This window comes from Ambystoma mexicanum, chromosome 7q (genome assembly GCF_040938575.1).
Source record: "Ambystoma mexicanum isolate Mex_15411 chromosome 7q, UKY_AmexF1_1, whole genome shotgun sequence".
NCBI classification, from domain to species: domain Eukaryota; kingdom Metazoa; phylum Chordata; class Amphibia; order Caudata; family Ambystomatidae; genus Ambystoma; species Ambystoma mexicanum.
Genome location: NC_090941.1, coordinates 301,814,850 through 301,830,590, shown reverse-complemented (window position 1 = coordinate 301,830,590; position 15,741 = coordinate 301,814,850). Strand labels below are relative to the sequence as shown.

Below are 15,741 nucleotides of genomic sequence, written 5' to 3'. Positions count from 1 at the left end.
ACTTGCTGAAAGGCCATCGCCAACTTCCTATGGAGACGGATGTTGGGGCAAGGATTTGCTGACTTCCTGTCCCGCTCGGGGCAAAGCACCATATTAAAGTCCCCCCCCCACCAGTAGGGTGCCCTCGGAAAATGCCATTATTGTCCCTCTCATACCCTCCCAGAAGATGTCCTGCGCTTCATTCAGGGCGTATATGCAAACCAGTGTGAACAAGCAGCCCCGCACCTCCCCTTTCACCATGAGATACCGACCATCCGGGTCTGCCTTTGAGGCTTTAAACCTAAAGTGGGCCCCAGGGGACACCAACAGGGCAACTCCCCGCTTCTTTGTTTGTGAAGAGGCCGTGAACAAATGGTCTATGGTTGTGGCCTTGAGCTTAGGCTCTTTACCTCGAACCCAATGGGTCTCTTGTACAAAGAGGAAATGTAGGCGTAACTTCGCAAACTCCCTTATGATCAGCGACCTTTTTGTGGGCGAGTTGAGCCCACGGACATTTAATGATCCCACTGTTAAGGATTGGAGTGGATCATCCATTAAAGAAGTTGTCAAGGCTCATAGCTCCACTCTCTGAATCGCAAGCGTTGTAGTTCCCACATTGCCTTTGCCGCCCACAGTTGGCTCGAGAAAGCCCCCGGGGCGCACGAGTATCCCAAAAACTTGGCGCGCTATAACAGTAACCCCAACACCCTAACCCCCCCTCGTCCCACCCCCCTCCCCCCACCCCCCTGATCGCCTGGTTGATTCGTGACATTGTCAGAACAGTCCAAACCAGGCCACCGATGTCTCCCCCCTCCGGGCTCATTAACTTCTCTTGAATCATAGCTCGAGCCCCCCCCCCCTATCCCCGGGATCAATGCAATTCACAAACTACTACATCCCCCTCCGTTCACCTAGTCAAGTGTCCCTTGCTTCGTGAGGCACCAGAGGCTCGTTGCAACCATTCGGGGGGGCCGGCGATGCTGGAGCCACTCTCCTGAACTTTCTTTGGCCTCGGACTCTGCGCCTTTCCTTCGGGGCTTTATTCCCTTTCGGACCTGTCGGGGATCGCACACAGTTCTGGTCCCCCGTTTCCATGCTTGGATTGTCTAATAGTTCACCCGACACTCTCTGGATGTCGTCCTCAGTGATCAGAGCGTACTTGTAACCCTCGAATTCAAAGGAGAGTGAAAAAGGATACCCCCACCTATACCTGACTCCCTTGGAGTGGAGCATCTTCGTCAGCGGAGAGCAGAGGCGGCGTCTTGCGAGGGTGAAGGCCGACAAGTCTTGGTATATCGAGATCCGGGCTCCTTCCCACTCCACCGGCCCCTTCTTGCGAGCCAGTTCGAGGATCCTGTCTTTTTCTGAGAAGTAGTGAAAGCGGACTAACACCGATCTGGGGCCTCTGGAGGACGCCCCTGCTCTATGGGCCCTGTCGATGGTGAGTTTGTTGGTGTTAGCCCCCTCAAATAGCACTCCTATTACCGCGTTGACGGCCCTGACGATGTCTGCTTGCGTTTCACCGTCGTGTTCCGGGAAACCTAGAAAACGTAAGTTGCAGCGACGTTCCCTATTCTCCAAGTCATCCATTTTTAGGGCGCATTTCTCCTCTCTTCTCTCGAGCTCCGACAGGCGCATGTCGAATTGAGTTTCGAAGACGTCGGTCGAGGCTGTGTTGTTTTCCAGTGCCTGGACGCTATCGTCTATATTGTCCACTTTTTTGTCTAAGGTGTCTAATCGTAAGGTAATGTCCGCCCTGAAGCCCTTAATTTCTTCCAATAGGGCCGCCATGCCCCTGGTGACTGTGTTTGCATCCGCCGGTTCCTGTTGCGTCTGGGCCGCCATTGCGGGCGGCGTGCGATGAAACTTCTGCAAGGATTCTCTCCAGTTCATAGGGCCTTACCCCAGCAGACCCGGGTTGCGGACAGCGGCGCCGGGGGTGGGGGCCAGCGTCAGCCTCGGGGCAAAAAGCGGCGAATCTGCTCTGGGAGGGCCGGGCGCTCAACCAGCTTCCCTCTGTAGGTGTAGGATTCCTCCTATGCCGGTCTACACCAGGAGATGAGGAAACTGTTCAGGCCAGGCCGGTATGCAGTATAAGTTGTGGATGATAGCCTCCCGCGCCTCGCGCTTCCCGGGCCGCGCAACTGCCGCGCCAGGAGTTTAGCGGAGGCTCACCCGCCTCCACCCACGTTAGTTCTTTCGGTTGTTGCACGTTCCGGTCTGTGTTATGTGTTCGGGTCGGTGGGGGGCCCACCTCCTGTGCCCCGATGGGGCTCACCGGGGTCCGCTTGCTCCTGGCGCGGGCCTTGTCCCGGCCTCCCGTTTCACTGTGCGTCTATCCTCCTCTCCAACGGCCAGGCCTGCCTCGTCTGCCCCCAGGAGCGAACCGCGAGTCACCCCCACCAGAAAGAACCAGGCGGGGGGAGGAATCCGCCGGCCGGGGACGCCTAGGCCCCCTTCAGGCCTCGTTCAGGCCCGGGCTCGCCGTAGATTTCCGCGGAGCCGCGGCGCCGCAGGGAGGAGGGGCTTCCGTCCCGCGGGGATGTAAGCGCTCCGTACTCTGGATCGGTTCCACCTCTGGAGCTCAAATTTGGGCTAGGGGTGCCCGTCACCTTCCTACAGGCTTGGGTGGTGTCAGCTCCTCACTCCTGGGGCGTCGGGGGGGCTCAGGTCCCGCGATCTGTGCCCTGTCGAGGAGGCGAGCGGAGCTGCGTCAGTCCATCTCTGCGCCCCCTGGTGGATCCTACTTGCATCATTTTAACTCTGAACTTCTCCCACTCAACCGGAGAGGCTGATTTTGTCGGGCATTTTACCCGCTCTGGGGAGGAACTCGACGATGAAGACGGCGACCTATGGTGCCTTTTTTTGAATGTCGCGAAGATGAGTGGTGAGAACCACTGCCTGATCTCAATCTTTTTGTCTTCTTTCGACGAGGTGAAATATTTCTCTACTCGTCTGAAGACTGTCTTTTCGACGGGGTCGAAGGGGATTTTGACCTACCTGACGCTATTTATCCTCTTCGCTCTTTCAGGGCTTTCACCGTCATAGATAGGCAGGCCTTACAGTCAAAAGGTAGCATGAGAAGAATCGAGGCACCACAGACACCCAATGGGGATCCGTAAGGGACATCTTCACCCCACAATCCTGGCACTTCTTAAACCCTGATCTCAGAGTCGAAGATGACGATGATGATGCCATTTTTTAAGATGTTTACTCGAAGATTCTCGAAAGAGAATCGAATCGCATCCGAAGTGATGGCTTTTGCAGAAAAACAGAACTGAATCCAACAGTCGCTGCACGCGCTTTAAACCATTGATGGCGTAGACATCGAGGGGGGGTCCTCCGAGGGACATCGAGTCGACAGGCATTGACGCCTAGTACCCTCTGCTGGAAAAAATCTAAGCAGCTGAAGCTGGATATGGAGATGGAGATATAAGATGAGGAATACGTGGGAGGACACAATCCATTTGAAAGCCTGCTTCTGGGGTGGATGTGAAACCAGCAGTTGTCCCTGTTTGGACAATGGAATGGTGCAGATCCTTACCATTGGTGGGCTTGGACTTGCTTCCAGCTTGGATTTGGTTAAGAGATGAACATTTGCAGCTACTCTTTGGATCTATGTTGGAGCTAAGAATCCCTCGAAGAGCAGGAAGCTGACGATCTCCTGAAGTGGACAAGCATCCCTTCCTCTGTATGGCTGGGTGAAGCACTGCTTCTTTGCCTGATCAGCAAAGATCCTGAGCGGTGCTTTAGCCCTTGGACTACTTGGACCAACTAGTCATCGTCTTATCGAGGATGCAGTCCTTCAGAGCCTTCAGAAGTGTCCCTGGACTGCCCAGTGGACTGACCATCTCTCTTGCCGGCTACCTTTCCAGAACTGTCGCCATTCCGATTTGAAGTCCAGAACTTTGGTAGTTGCGAGCTTGTGCCACAAGCCATATTTTCCCTAAATTCCAGCTTCCCACCTTCAAGTGACATGACCTGGATCATCTGCTGTGACTGAGAATGGAAGGACGCCCGTTATAGTCTGAAAACACTGATCATAGCTGGAACCCGTCTCCCTCCATCTAGTGAAGTATCTTAAGGAGGTCTGTCGCGTTGGATTCTGCATTCCTTCACTGACGGAGGATGCAACTTTCATTACCAGCCGACCAGAAGAATCCTTGCCACTCCTGGGCACCTCTCACTGGAACCAGCAACAGAAGATCGAGTCCCCCAATGGACAATGCACAAAGACATCTGGGAAAATGGGAGTGATGGGGTAAGTAAACCTCAATGTGAATGCCCCCGCCCCCCCCCCCCGTCCTTGATAGGATAACATTGTGAAAAAGTCCCTTTGTCGACTATCTCCATTTCACTCATCTTTGGTCATCGAAACTTGGTTTGATATCCTCTCACCGGGCTAGCCTTGTGTCTGGAAGAAAAGAACACACTTTGATTTGCTTTATTAAATTGTTGAATAACTTAGACATAGTTTGAAACTATCACTACCACAAGCCCACTGCATCCTTTCTAAAGAGAACTCATACTGGTGAGAAACACTGCTGAACCCTATGACATTTGGACACAAAGCCCCTTTCATTTTAGGGCTTTGACTTCTCAAGTTAGGATATTGCTTTTGTGATTTGGTTCCCATTATTTACTGCATCAAACTTACTTACCTGCTTTAATTGATTGAGTTATCGGATTTTTATTGAGTGACTCTAATTGTGATTGTATATATTTGTATCATATAGTGCTGTGTGATAATACTACTTGTTAAATTCATTTTCCAGTGTGATCTGTGATGAATCCTATCATATCGTCCCTTTTCCCCAAGGGAGAGACTCTTTCCATGAGGCCAGGGAGGTGAGGTCTCTATCAGATAGTACCCCCTGGGGGGTGTACTCAGCAAGTGGATCTCATGGCGAGGGATTCCCTCTTTGGGCTACAGGATGGACATCATGGAATAAGGTGGAATAATACGCTGCCATCTACCTTTCTACCCTCACCTTCTTTGCCGTCCCTTATCATAAGTTCCCCCATCTATTTATGTTACTCCAAGAGTACCACTAATACTGGGATGAGGACGATTCGGGTTGACTCCACTGAACTATTCCCTCAATGTACTGAGACGAGGAATAATTTCAGAACCAGAAAGAACCCACAAGACTATCTCCTTGAGCAGTCTAGCTTTTGTGTTCTGTGTAACTTAAAAAGGGAAGATGGACTAACAGTGTTCTCAGTTCCTTCCTGGAGGTACCGCGAGCAAAGCAACCATATTGCAGACAGAAGAGCTGAACCGGCAGCTGCTGCCCAGGATGTGGCGGAAGGGGAGACGGCATCCCTACCTGCTCTCAAGAGGACGGAAGATCTGAAGCTGAAAGAGGCTGAGGCTCACAATGTGGAAGAGTGTGTGGAAGACAGCCCAGCAGGTACACGCAGCCAGGCTCCGAGGAAGTGCTGAGGGGCCGCATACGGCAGCATGCAAACAGAAAACAAGGCAGAAGAATCATCAGAAGATGAAGAGAGGCCCCAGACTGAGGTGAGAAGGTACAGGGGTGGCCCGGGGACACTGAGGAGGGCTCAAGAAACCAATGTGAAGGGGTCTGGGCCCCGAGAAGCCAGTATACAGGGGTCCCAGACCTGAAAAAGAGAAACCAGTGTGAAGGTGTCTGGTACCCCAGAAAGAGAAACCAAGGTGAAGGGGTCTGGGACCGTGAGAATAAGAAGTCATGACAACGTGGCACCAGGGATACTGTAAAGTATCCAGTTAAGTCTGCATGGGGTCAAGGACCCAACCGTGAGTAAAGACAAAGTCCTCCAACAGCCGCCTTCTTCGTCGCAATACCCGTTAAGGACGAATACCAGGTCTAACCAATTGAGTCACAGGAAGGTCTCATCAGGGGCGTGAGAAAGGAGAGGGGAAGGAAGACATTCCCCCTACTTTGTGGAACTGTAAAAACCGGCCTGAGAAAGGCCAGGGAAAGGAAGACATTGCCCCTACTCCTTTGAACTGCCAATTATATGGCACAATACTTGTCCAGAAGAAGGGAGTCATTCTTCTGGACCAAGAGGACACTAAATCAATTTAGTTTGTTTTCAAGTATAAGGGATAGAAGTAGGATTTTGACATTGACGGTGGACTCTATTTCCGGACATTTTCTTTAGTGTTTTAGTTGAGGCAGGGAAACTTCTCAGAGTTAGGGAAAGCTAGGGTTTTCTCTTCAAGAATATTAGTCTTTGCCCAATAACAAGCCAGCTGTGTGTTAGTCTCCTCCTTCCACAGCCTTACAGTTCAAAGGGCCTAAAATAAATAACTAGTTTTAGAACAGTCTAAATTTAATTATTTTCTGCCATAGTCTGTGGACTCATTGAGGGACGCTGACACCACACAAACTCTCCTGTGACGAAGCCTTGAACGCTCTCAACTTTAACTTGATTGGGTTTTGACTAACCTCTAAGAGATCCCTGTTCATCGTACCTAGGGTTGCCTCCTAAAATCTGTCCTCCATGCCAGATTCTAGAAGTCTATCTGAATACTGGGTACCACATCCTCCGTGCCCAATTTAGAGCAATCAGGATCATAGTTGTCCCAAACCTGATCAACTTTCTGGCTCATCTCCCAGTGGCTGTCTCGTGGGGAAATTCCTGGAGCAGAGCAGCTGGCACTTCCCGAAGGAACTGGTTGCAAACATATCCACTCAAGGGGTTCCAAGAGGTTAAAGATCTCTAAAGGAACTTCCTGAGATAAATCCCACTCATGGAAAACTGATCTATGCCTGCTCAGGGAATGCGCCATAGTGCTCTCCAATTCGGCTAAGCGAACTGCCGACAAGCAGATCCCATCCCAAACCAGGGCTGCATTGCCTCTATGAACAGTGGTAGCAACCCTACGCCCCCTATCTTGTTGAGGTAGTGCATAGCTACTGTGTTGCCCTTCATGATCAGGACACTGTTCATCCATATCAAAGGGGAAAAGTCCATCAGTATCGGTATGATTGCCCCCAGCTCCAGCAAGTTTATGTGCACTCTCGCCTCTGATGGGGCCCACGGCCCACTTAATGTCAGCTTACGAGGTGTGTGTCCAGGCCTTTCAGAGTGGTGTCTGTGACCACAATCACTTCCAGGCAGAGTTGCCAGAAAGGTTCTCCAGATATTAAGTTTTCTTTGCGGACCCACCACAGGAGGTCCTGTGCAACCCTGCTCAGAACTTGAATGAGGTCCGTCATGCTGCCAAAGAGCGGAGACCACTGAGATCTGAGGCTCCATTGAACTGAGCTAATCCTCAGTCATGCCTCCAGCACCAGAAAAATGCAGGAGACCCAGCAACCGTAGGAGATTGAAGGCCGCCAATGTATAGACATTAAATGACCATCTGCAGGACATATTGAGCGTTTATCTTGAGAGGCGGGCAGGGAGGAGTACCTTCCCCGAGGTGGAGTCCAGGACTGCTCTGATGAACTGGAGCGTTTGGGACGGTATCACTTGGGACTTCTTGAAGTTGAGGAAGAAGCCCAGTTTGCGCAGGAATTGGAAGGTGCTGTTGAAAGCACCCTGATCAGCCAATCGTCTGGATCCCTTCTCTCCTCAAACTGGTTGCCATTACCGCCAGCACCTTGGAGGAGACGCCTGGGGCAGAGGTAAGCCGAAAGGTGGAACCCGAAATCAATAGTGGATACTGTCAATTACAAACCTCAGGTACTTAATGTGCTACGGATATATGGACACATGAAAAAGAAAGCCTCCTGAAGAATGAGTGACACTAATCAAACCGAGAGCTGAAGATCCTAGTAATTCCATTTACCGGAACGTTTCCGAACAGGCACCCCAAAGGGCCAAAAATAGTCCATATTACTGGTGCCTGTAATACTAGCAATCCCCTCATGGAGTCCTATGGACTCAATGGAAAGGGGATTTCCATGCCCTTACTGGCACCTGTAATCTGCAGGTAATTCCAGCAGATCAGGCACTGGTAGCAATATTACTGTTTGCCAGGATACTGGCAAACTAATAATGAGGGCCAAATAATAGCCTTTGGACAGGACTGCCAAAGATTTGCTGTGGATTGAGAAATTGTATTTAAGAAGCATCTGGAAAGTCCCAACATGACCAGCACATACTTTTTTTTCTCAGTCATTTTTCAACTTTGGGAATTGTAGGTACATGGATGTTACCGGACCTGCGCAAATGACCCTTTCCTGAACTTGGAATGTCTACTTCTCAGAAATGTATGCATTTTTGTGTTCCCACTGAGCTTTCCTACTCTCCTCTTCAATTCTGTCCAAGCATGTCCTATTGGAAAAAAAAGTGAAAAAAAGAAAAATCGCCTCTCACAAAACTGATGGTAACCTTATGAAATAGTGTTTTTTGCTTCCACTCAACCGGTTCTTGAAAGATTGTAAAATGGTAATTTCAGAACTGCAAACCATTTGTTCCTAGCTATTACAAGAAAAAAACAGTCTTCTTTGTACTTCATTTTATTGGCTGGTAGCACAGCGAGTGGAGCGCTCGCTTCGACATCTGTGCAGAGCCTGCTGACGCAGGTTCGAATCCCGGCAGGGCCAAACTCAGCCTTTCATCCTTCCGAGGTCGTTAAATGAGCACCACACCCCTTGGGTAACAATAAGCAGCGCTCAGATGCCTGAGGGTTCATAGCGCTATATAAATGCTAAATTATTATTATTGGCATTTTCTGAAAAAACTCAATTTGGTCACTTTGTCATTTTCTCACAACCCCTTATAGCAAAATAGGAATCCGTGGTGGTGTTATGACCGCCCACATGTGGGAAGAAAAGACTGCATATTTGGCCAGGATATCACTTGTAAGAAAAACATTACAAGGGATTGAATGTGACATACCGAAATGTCCAAAAAGGCGCTCAGCACTGGGAGTGAAAACCCTCAGCAGTTAAGCGGTTAATGTTTCATGTATCTGTTTCTGCTTGCATAAATGTCAGGAACGCTCTGTTGTAGGCATATTTACCATCCGCGCCAAGATCGCCAATGTTTCTAGTTGGTTAAATCGGAATTTCATGTATAATGTTCTGTAGTGTTTATCTGTCAATCAATGGTATGGTTCAACACTTCTAAAGCACAAACATACACGTTCATAAGGCATCATCACAGCGCTGAACAATAGCAAAACAGACCCCCAAAGAACGCTCAGACTGCAGATTGCATCCCCCCATCCCTGCAATACATGTAATGAAGTAGACTTAAGGAATTCTGAAGATATTTTACATATTCACTGCACGATTTAAAGGTTTTTTAGGTGCCCGACATTTTTATTCCAATCCCATAGCCTGTCTCTATTTCAGTTTTTAACATTTTACTTCTAGTGGATCGTTGTGCTTTGGGTCATGGTCGATCATTTCTAGGAACTCTCTATTCATGCTTCTAATGTTATTAATTCTTTATTTGTCCTTTTAAATGCTTCCTGTAATACTTCTGTGGTATTATATTCCTGATTGAGTAGTCGCATAGTAAGGGCACGCTCTTATCGATAATTCACTGATTTAATTATTATTATAGTTGTCTTTTAGCTCCAAAAAACTTACAACCGTACATTTATCTTTTTTCATAAGATGAGTAGATCACTTTCATAAAATTCATCATTAGCATTAACCATTTCACATACGACTTCACATTATATATAAACATGCATTAATCAATAGATATTCAAATAATCATATTAATACTAAAATTATTCAGTTACGGTTCATAACATTGGAATGGATGCAATAAATGATTGCATCAGACCAGTGTTGCAAATGGTTGAGCACAATGGTAGGAAAAACTTTGCTAGTGGTATCCGATAAGGATAGGATCCAATAATTTTCAGGTAGAGTTCTAGACCCAGCTTTATATACAGGAATAAGGATTGAAGTGGTCCAAAAGGCAGGGATTTGTTTTTCCATACATACTTTTAGAAAATATATTAAAATATTTTGGACCAACATAGAGAGTCAAAATCTCCCCCCCCCCCCCCCCCCCGACCCATCATCAGTGGTTCAGGAAAATCCTCAACACATTCACTCCCAGGAACATAATTTAGCTGTGGGACCAACTGCTAGATTTAAATGCATATGTGCTCTATATAATGCAAGCTAAATCCTACCAGTATTCCCATTAGGCAAATCTTTTTCAACAATTGGAGCACACACACAACTAAACGTTCAAAGTTACTCAAACAAGCAACAAGGTGTCTTTAGGACACCATGACAGACGTATGGTTTCTCAAGATCAGAGTTGCTGGATAAGGACACTTATTCAGGATAAAGGTCAACAGTAAGGAAAAGGCACAACCCTTAGGACCTCTAAACAGAGGTATTTCGTTTGAGAGATCCATCCTCAAATCAACCAAATCCAGACTTAAATCACATGCAGTATGTTTGCTTTGTTCTTGACTCGCCACATGATGGATCATGAGGCATTTTGATGGTTACTTACCACTGACACTGTTCTTGCGAAAGACCTCTTTAATATATGCACAGGCTCACTTGTTTGCTGCTTTCCTTTCGCAGAACTACCATCACTTGTTGGCAGCCTGAAACAAAACGAGAATGTGTTACTCAAAAAGTAAGATGGAGATCCAGGAGGAATATGCTTTGGAAAACTGCCCCAAAGATCTGTCCAGTTATTTTTCATTTTATTTTATCTAGTGCTACGTATTTACTGTTAACTCAAACTGAGCCATCCTTTACAACAATCATTCAATAATATGAAATATTCTTAGTTATAACAATTCACACATAGCCTCATAGCCAGATGCATAAGCTTTAGAAAAGTCCCCAATGCAAGACACAAAACCATTTTTTTTAAATGAAAAAAAAAATGTATTCAAAAATAAATAAGGCGACTTCTCACGCTAGTCCTCAGTATTACAAACAAGCCATCAACAGCACATAGGGCATCACATCCAATTAATTTTCCAGCTCGCTTGCACCATCCTGCCTGTAAAACTATGGGGGGTTTATGAATCTAGGGAGCATAACTTCGCTGTAGAACTAGGGTAAGTGCATATTCTTTTCACACCCAAACTCATAGGCTGTACAATAGATGATGCAGCCATACCTTCGCATGGGAGGACAGTGACTGTCTAGACAGATTTCCAAAAGATTTTTGGGAGGCCATCCTATTATGGCAGACAGGGAAGACACAGAGGTTAGCCAAAAGATAATCAAGATGAGGTAGCAAAGCAGTCAAGTGTTTGTCTCGGGAAGGGTATTAGAGTGGTCTAGGGCTACAATGAGTCCACACAGAGCAACACCAGTAATTCTAGGCAGACAATAATAATATACACATATAATTATTTATTAGGCTTTTAGTTTACAAACTATGCATATAAAAATCAAAAGGTAAGTACTGTCACATAAAATCCTTATAAAGCATACATAAATATCCACCCTGAAGAGCAATAGAATTGCATATGAACCAATTGTCATTGCAACACAGGTGAGCATCAAATGCAGGGAAAAAGACCGAACTCTTTAGAATCAACACAAACCGCTTTACTAATTCTGATAAAGTCAAATCCAAAAAAGGTTTGTAGCCTTGTGGCCAAAGGACACCAGTTCCAAAGCATATACTACTTCAGGTAAGTTCTTAAAAAATAGAAATGCCAGTAGTTATGATTAATAAAATAGTTCCAAAGTTAGATACAATTTCAAGTAAAGTTCAGGTAAGTACTCGACTAAATCCAACAAACTATGGTATGCCTAGGAAAGGGTACTTAACCAAGGTTCCACCACCAAATGTCAGCTTAGAGGGAGTTTAGGGTGAGGACTTTACACCCTACATACCCTGAGGGAGACAGGGGGAGAGTCAACAGCAAAGTAGACTTAGCCCCAGGCTCGGAGTTCTCCAGATACCACAGTTGAAAGTTCCAGACTGGTGGTTCTATTCTTGTTCCTACCACAAGGGTGATCTAGATAGAAGAGCTGCTTTATTTAACAGCATTTAGTTTCAGTTGGTCACGGTGCACAGGAATGGGTTACAGACATCTTCCAGTTAAAGACCCAAACGAAGACAAGTAAAGTCTTCCATGGGAGAGACCTCAGGGACAAGAAGACAACGAGATCCAACCAAGGTTTCTATGGTTAGGCGGCGACAGACGAATGTACAGCGGCGAACACAGCTTTCCTTGAGTGAGACGGCTGATAATGCAGGAGCAAGCGACTTGTAACACAAGCTGAAGATCTGGCAAGTTCCAAGGCACTACTCGGAACGACGATGGCTGGTGCAAGGCAGCCGAGGAGAGAACTGGCCAGTCCACTGGTTGGTCCAGGGGTACTCCCGAAGGTTCAGCATGCACAGATCCTAGAGCAGGGGTAGAGTCTGGTTGTTCCCACCGGTCATGGGGTCGAAGCACCAACAAAGGTTCTATTCAGATCAAGAGAGGAGTATGGCTTCACTGGGGCAACACTGGAGTCGATGCTGGCCAGCAGCAGGAGTCAGAGGGTTGCTCATCTTCATAGAAGTCTTTGTTCCAACCATAATCTGATGAATAGTTGTAGAAACCCTCCATTTATCCAAGATTGAGGCAGGGAGCAATCCCAAACCCACCGATGGCAAGGATCTGCACCATTCAAATGGCCAGTGGCTATCTGATCGTCAATAACCACTGGTGATCACAGCTGCTCAGCAACAGACCGACACCAGAGTTGTGGATTGGGACTAAGCAGTCCCAGCGCCCTTCTCTTGCTCTCACACACACAACACACATTAGCCTGCAAAAGCAACATCTTTTCCTAGGAAAGGGATTTCCAAAGGAGGCATTTCCTGACATGAGAAGATAGAAAGAAGAATATGGCCAAAGAAAATGAGTGAACAACCTTGCGGCATGGCCATCTTTGCGTGCTAGAAACCTTTAGTAGCTATTTGCGGTAATTGCAAAAGAGCATAAGGCAAAAACACAAACATTGTAAAAATATCACAGCTGCCATCAGCTTGTCTTAGGCACATATAAAAGTAACCCAAAAGCCATTAGGTAAAAAAAGTATATAAGGATACCACTTTCTTAACTTCACTTCAATGTAAGTTGATATGTGCAATTATAACAATACACAAATTCATAAAGGGAGGCATAGTCACCCAGTACTGAAAGTCTTAGGGACTAGTCTGTTGCCCCATAAGAATCAGCAAAACAGGCAAGGGGAGTAAAGCGGAATGATATACTTACCACCAAAAAGTCTGAAATGTTTTCAAAACAAGCAAAAAAACAAAAAGGGGTCAGAACAAGTTACTTACCTTTAACGCCTGTTCTCCAGCAAGGGTCTTGCATGGACTCACATGCTCATGAATATTACCCCTCATCAGGCTGGGAATCCTCAGTAAAAGAAAGCAGTTTTGCTTTAGACTGAAAGCTGCACGTCTCCTCTGTAACCATCATTGTGCTTTGGGTCATACTGCGCCCAGCCAATGACACTCGCCCAGTTAAGCTACACCTGTGGTGGCCATCTTCAGATTTGGTGGAGCATGTAAAAAGGCAGTATGAACCAAGGCGAACCACTGAGGGGGAAGGAGGGAGGGTTTCCATGTGAATTCATGCAAGGCGTGCCCTTTCTGAAGAAGGTCCAGCACCCATTTGTCTGTGATGATGTGTTTCCACTGTTCAACAAAGATCAAAAGCCGGCCTCCCACTGGAGTGCGAAGTGGGGGCTCAGATCCGTGGCCAGTTCAGGCCTGCTTAGGCATCTGCATCCTGGCCTGTGGACAGGCCTCTGCTGCCTTAGGACTGGTAGGCTGACGATAGGGGGTAGTGTAAGAGTCAGAATTTCGGCCGTCAGAATTATAAGGGCAACATTTTGGGCCATTACTTTCCCGAATAGATAGTTTCCATGAAAAGGAATGTTCACGACCTTGGACTGCACATCTGCTCGAAGGATCGTGGCCTTCAATCATCCGTGGCGCTGCAGGGCCACACCGTTCTCCAGCTGCTTTGTCCAGCACCACCGTAATGTCACGATCCAACCCCACCTCATCCTCCTGGAACAGGGACAGCACCTCAGCTTTCCTGTCATCAGGAAAGAAATCCAGTATCAGCCTGAGCTTGTACCATAGGTCCTTATCTTAACGAGAAAGGATGTTAATGTTAAAGGATATTTGTACCATGCACTATCACCACCGGAGTGGTCCACTGGCGCTCTGAAAAAACGGAACGGCAGGGACAGGTTAGTGGGAATAAGGTAGAAAAGTGCGAGAGAGCAGTGATGTGCTGTTGGCAGCCTCAGCCCGGTGGGTCTTTGGCTGGAATTGGGGTGTTTCACGGTCGGTAGTCATCGTGTGCTGTTGTGTGGTTTGTTTTGTTGTTGCAGTATAGTGAAGTTTGTGCAGGTTGTTGTGCTGTAGGTTTGTGGTTGTGTTTGGCTACAGTTTGAGAGGTGTATGCAGAGGGGTGAAGTTGTTAGTGGATTGGTTAATTGGCATTGCTGTCCTTGCAGTTAAGACTAGGTGTGGTGCTAGCTATCATTCACCATTCCATCTGAGTGTGGCAATTGTTAATCTTCAATATCTTATCTAGGTGTGACGCAGGCTTAAGTTAAGTATTCCATCTAAGTGTGGCACATGCTAACATTCACATTACTATCTGGGTGCGGGGCGGGCTAAAATTGACCACTCAATCTACGTCCATCCAAGTGTGGCGCATGCTAGCATTCACAATCCTATCTAGGTGTGACGCTGGCTAAAGCAGAGTATTCCATCTAATTGTGGCACATGCTTACATTCACAGTTCTATCTAGGATGGCGAGGGCATTGGTGTTTTAGACGGTAGACGCTGCAGTTTGGCAACCACATCTAGCTTCTTGCCCGCTTGGTCCAAGGCAACATGGAAGAGGACGAGGTATTGGACGAGCACTTCCTGGCGGTGGTCGACACCACAGAGTCCGGAGAAGGTTGCGAACTGAGACACCTGGGAGCCGAGTCTGGGACCCTGATTTCTTCTCCAGCGGTCTCTCTTAGAGGGTGTTGTACTTGGCGTCTTCATAAGGGCCAATCCTTCCTCCCAGATGCCTTCCAACAACAGAACCAACATGACAGTCTTCCTCGAGGACTCATGTCGCTGAAAGAGAAACCTCTCCTTTTAATCCGGCACCAGACTGAAGAGTTTGGATGCCTTTGAGATCATGGCGTGGAAGGAGCCAATTTCATCCGGGGCGATGCCCTGGCAGGCTCGTCAGTACCCAGGCTCCCCGTCTGCAGGGAAATAATCTTCATACTCGCACGTATGAGTAGCCGTGATATCTGGGTCAGTGCCAGTGTCTGTACGCAGTGGCTCTTCCTCCACTGGAGTCAAGATCCTAGGGCGCGGCGCTGGTTGATGCTTTGGCCTGGTGGATGGGGGCAGGGGGCTCCTGGTCGGAGGCCTTGGAGGACTGCTGGTCGTCCCAGTTGCAGGAGCAGCAGGCAGCCTCTGTTGAATTTCTACAAGCTAGGTGTGCAGGGTGGTGAGGATGTCCAGTGACATAGCCCTGGGTGCTGGTTGGGGTGCGAACAGTGCAGCCGGGAATGGAGTTGGCCTTGGAGGGACAAACGGCTGGTAGGGTTCCTGGCGTGGAGATCCCTCTTGGAACATGGGCCCTTGGGCCCCTTCATAGTCTGAGTAGAAATACTCAGATGGGTCCTCCTCAGACCTACTATAGATTTGTGGAGATTTTCTTGGAGACCCCACAGGAGCTTGAGGAGACGCCCTCAAAGGTCTCAGCGGGAAGTCTAGCGGAGGCAGCCACTTCCTCACCCTGCCAGAGTTCTTTTAGAAGGAGGCGATGATGAGGATTTGCA

The 15,741-nt window shown here is 47.7% G+C and overlaps 1 protein-coding gene across 12 annotated transcripts in view; it reads right to left on the bottom strand.

Moving 5' to 3' along the window:
• Nucleotides 1–15,741, bottom strand: part of MYCBP2 (MYC binding protein 2) — a 3,160,061-nt gene that overhangs the window by 2,092,220 nt on the left and 1,052,100 nt on the right. For all 12 annotated transcript variants that reach the window (XM_069639721.1, XM_069639717.1, XM_069639718.1 and 9 more), the window contains one exon: nucleotides 10,411–10,507. In XM_069639721.1, the coding sequence (XP_069495822.1) occupies nucleotides 10,411–10,507 (97 nt within the window). The remainder of the gene's footprint in view (nucleotides 1–10,410; nucleotides 10,508–15,741) is intronic.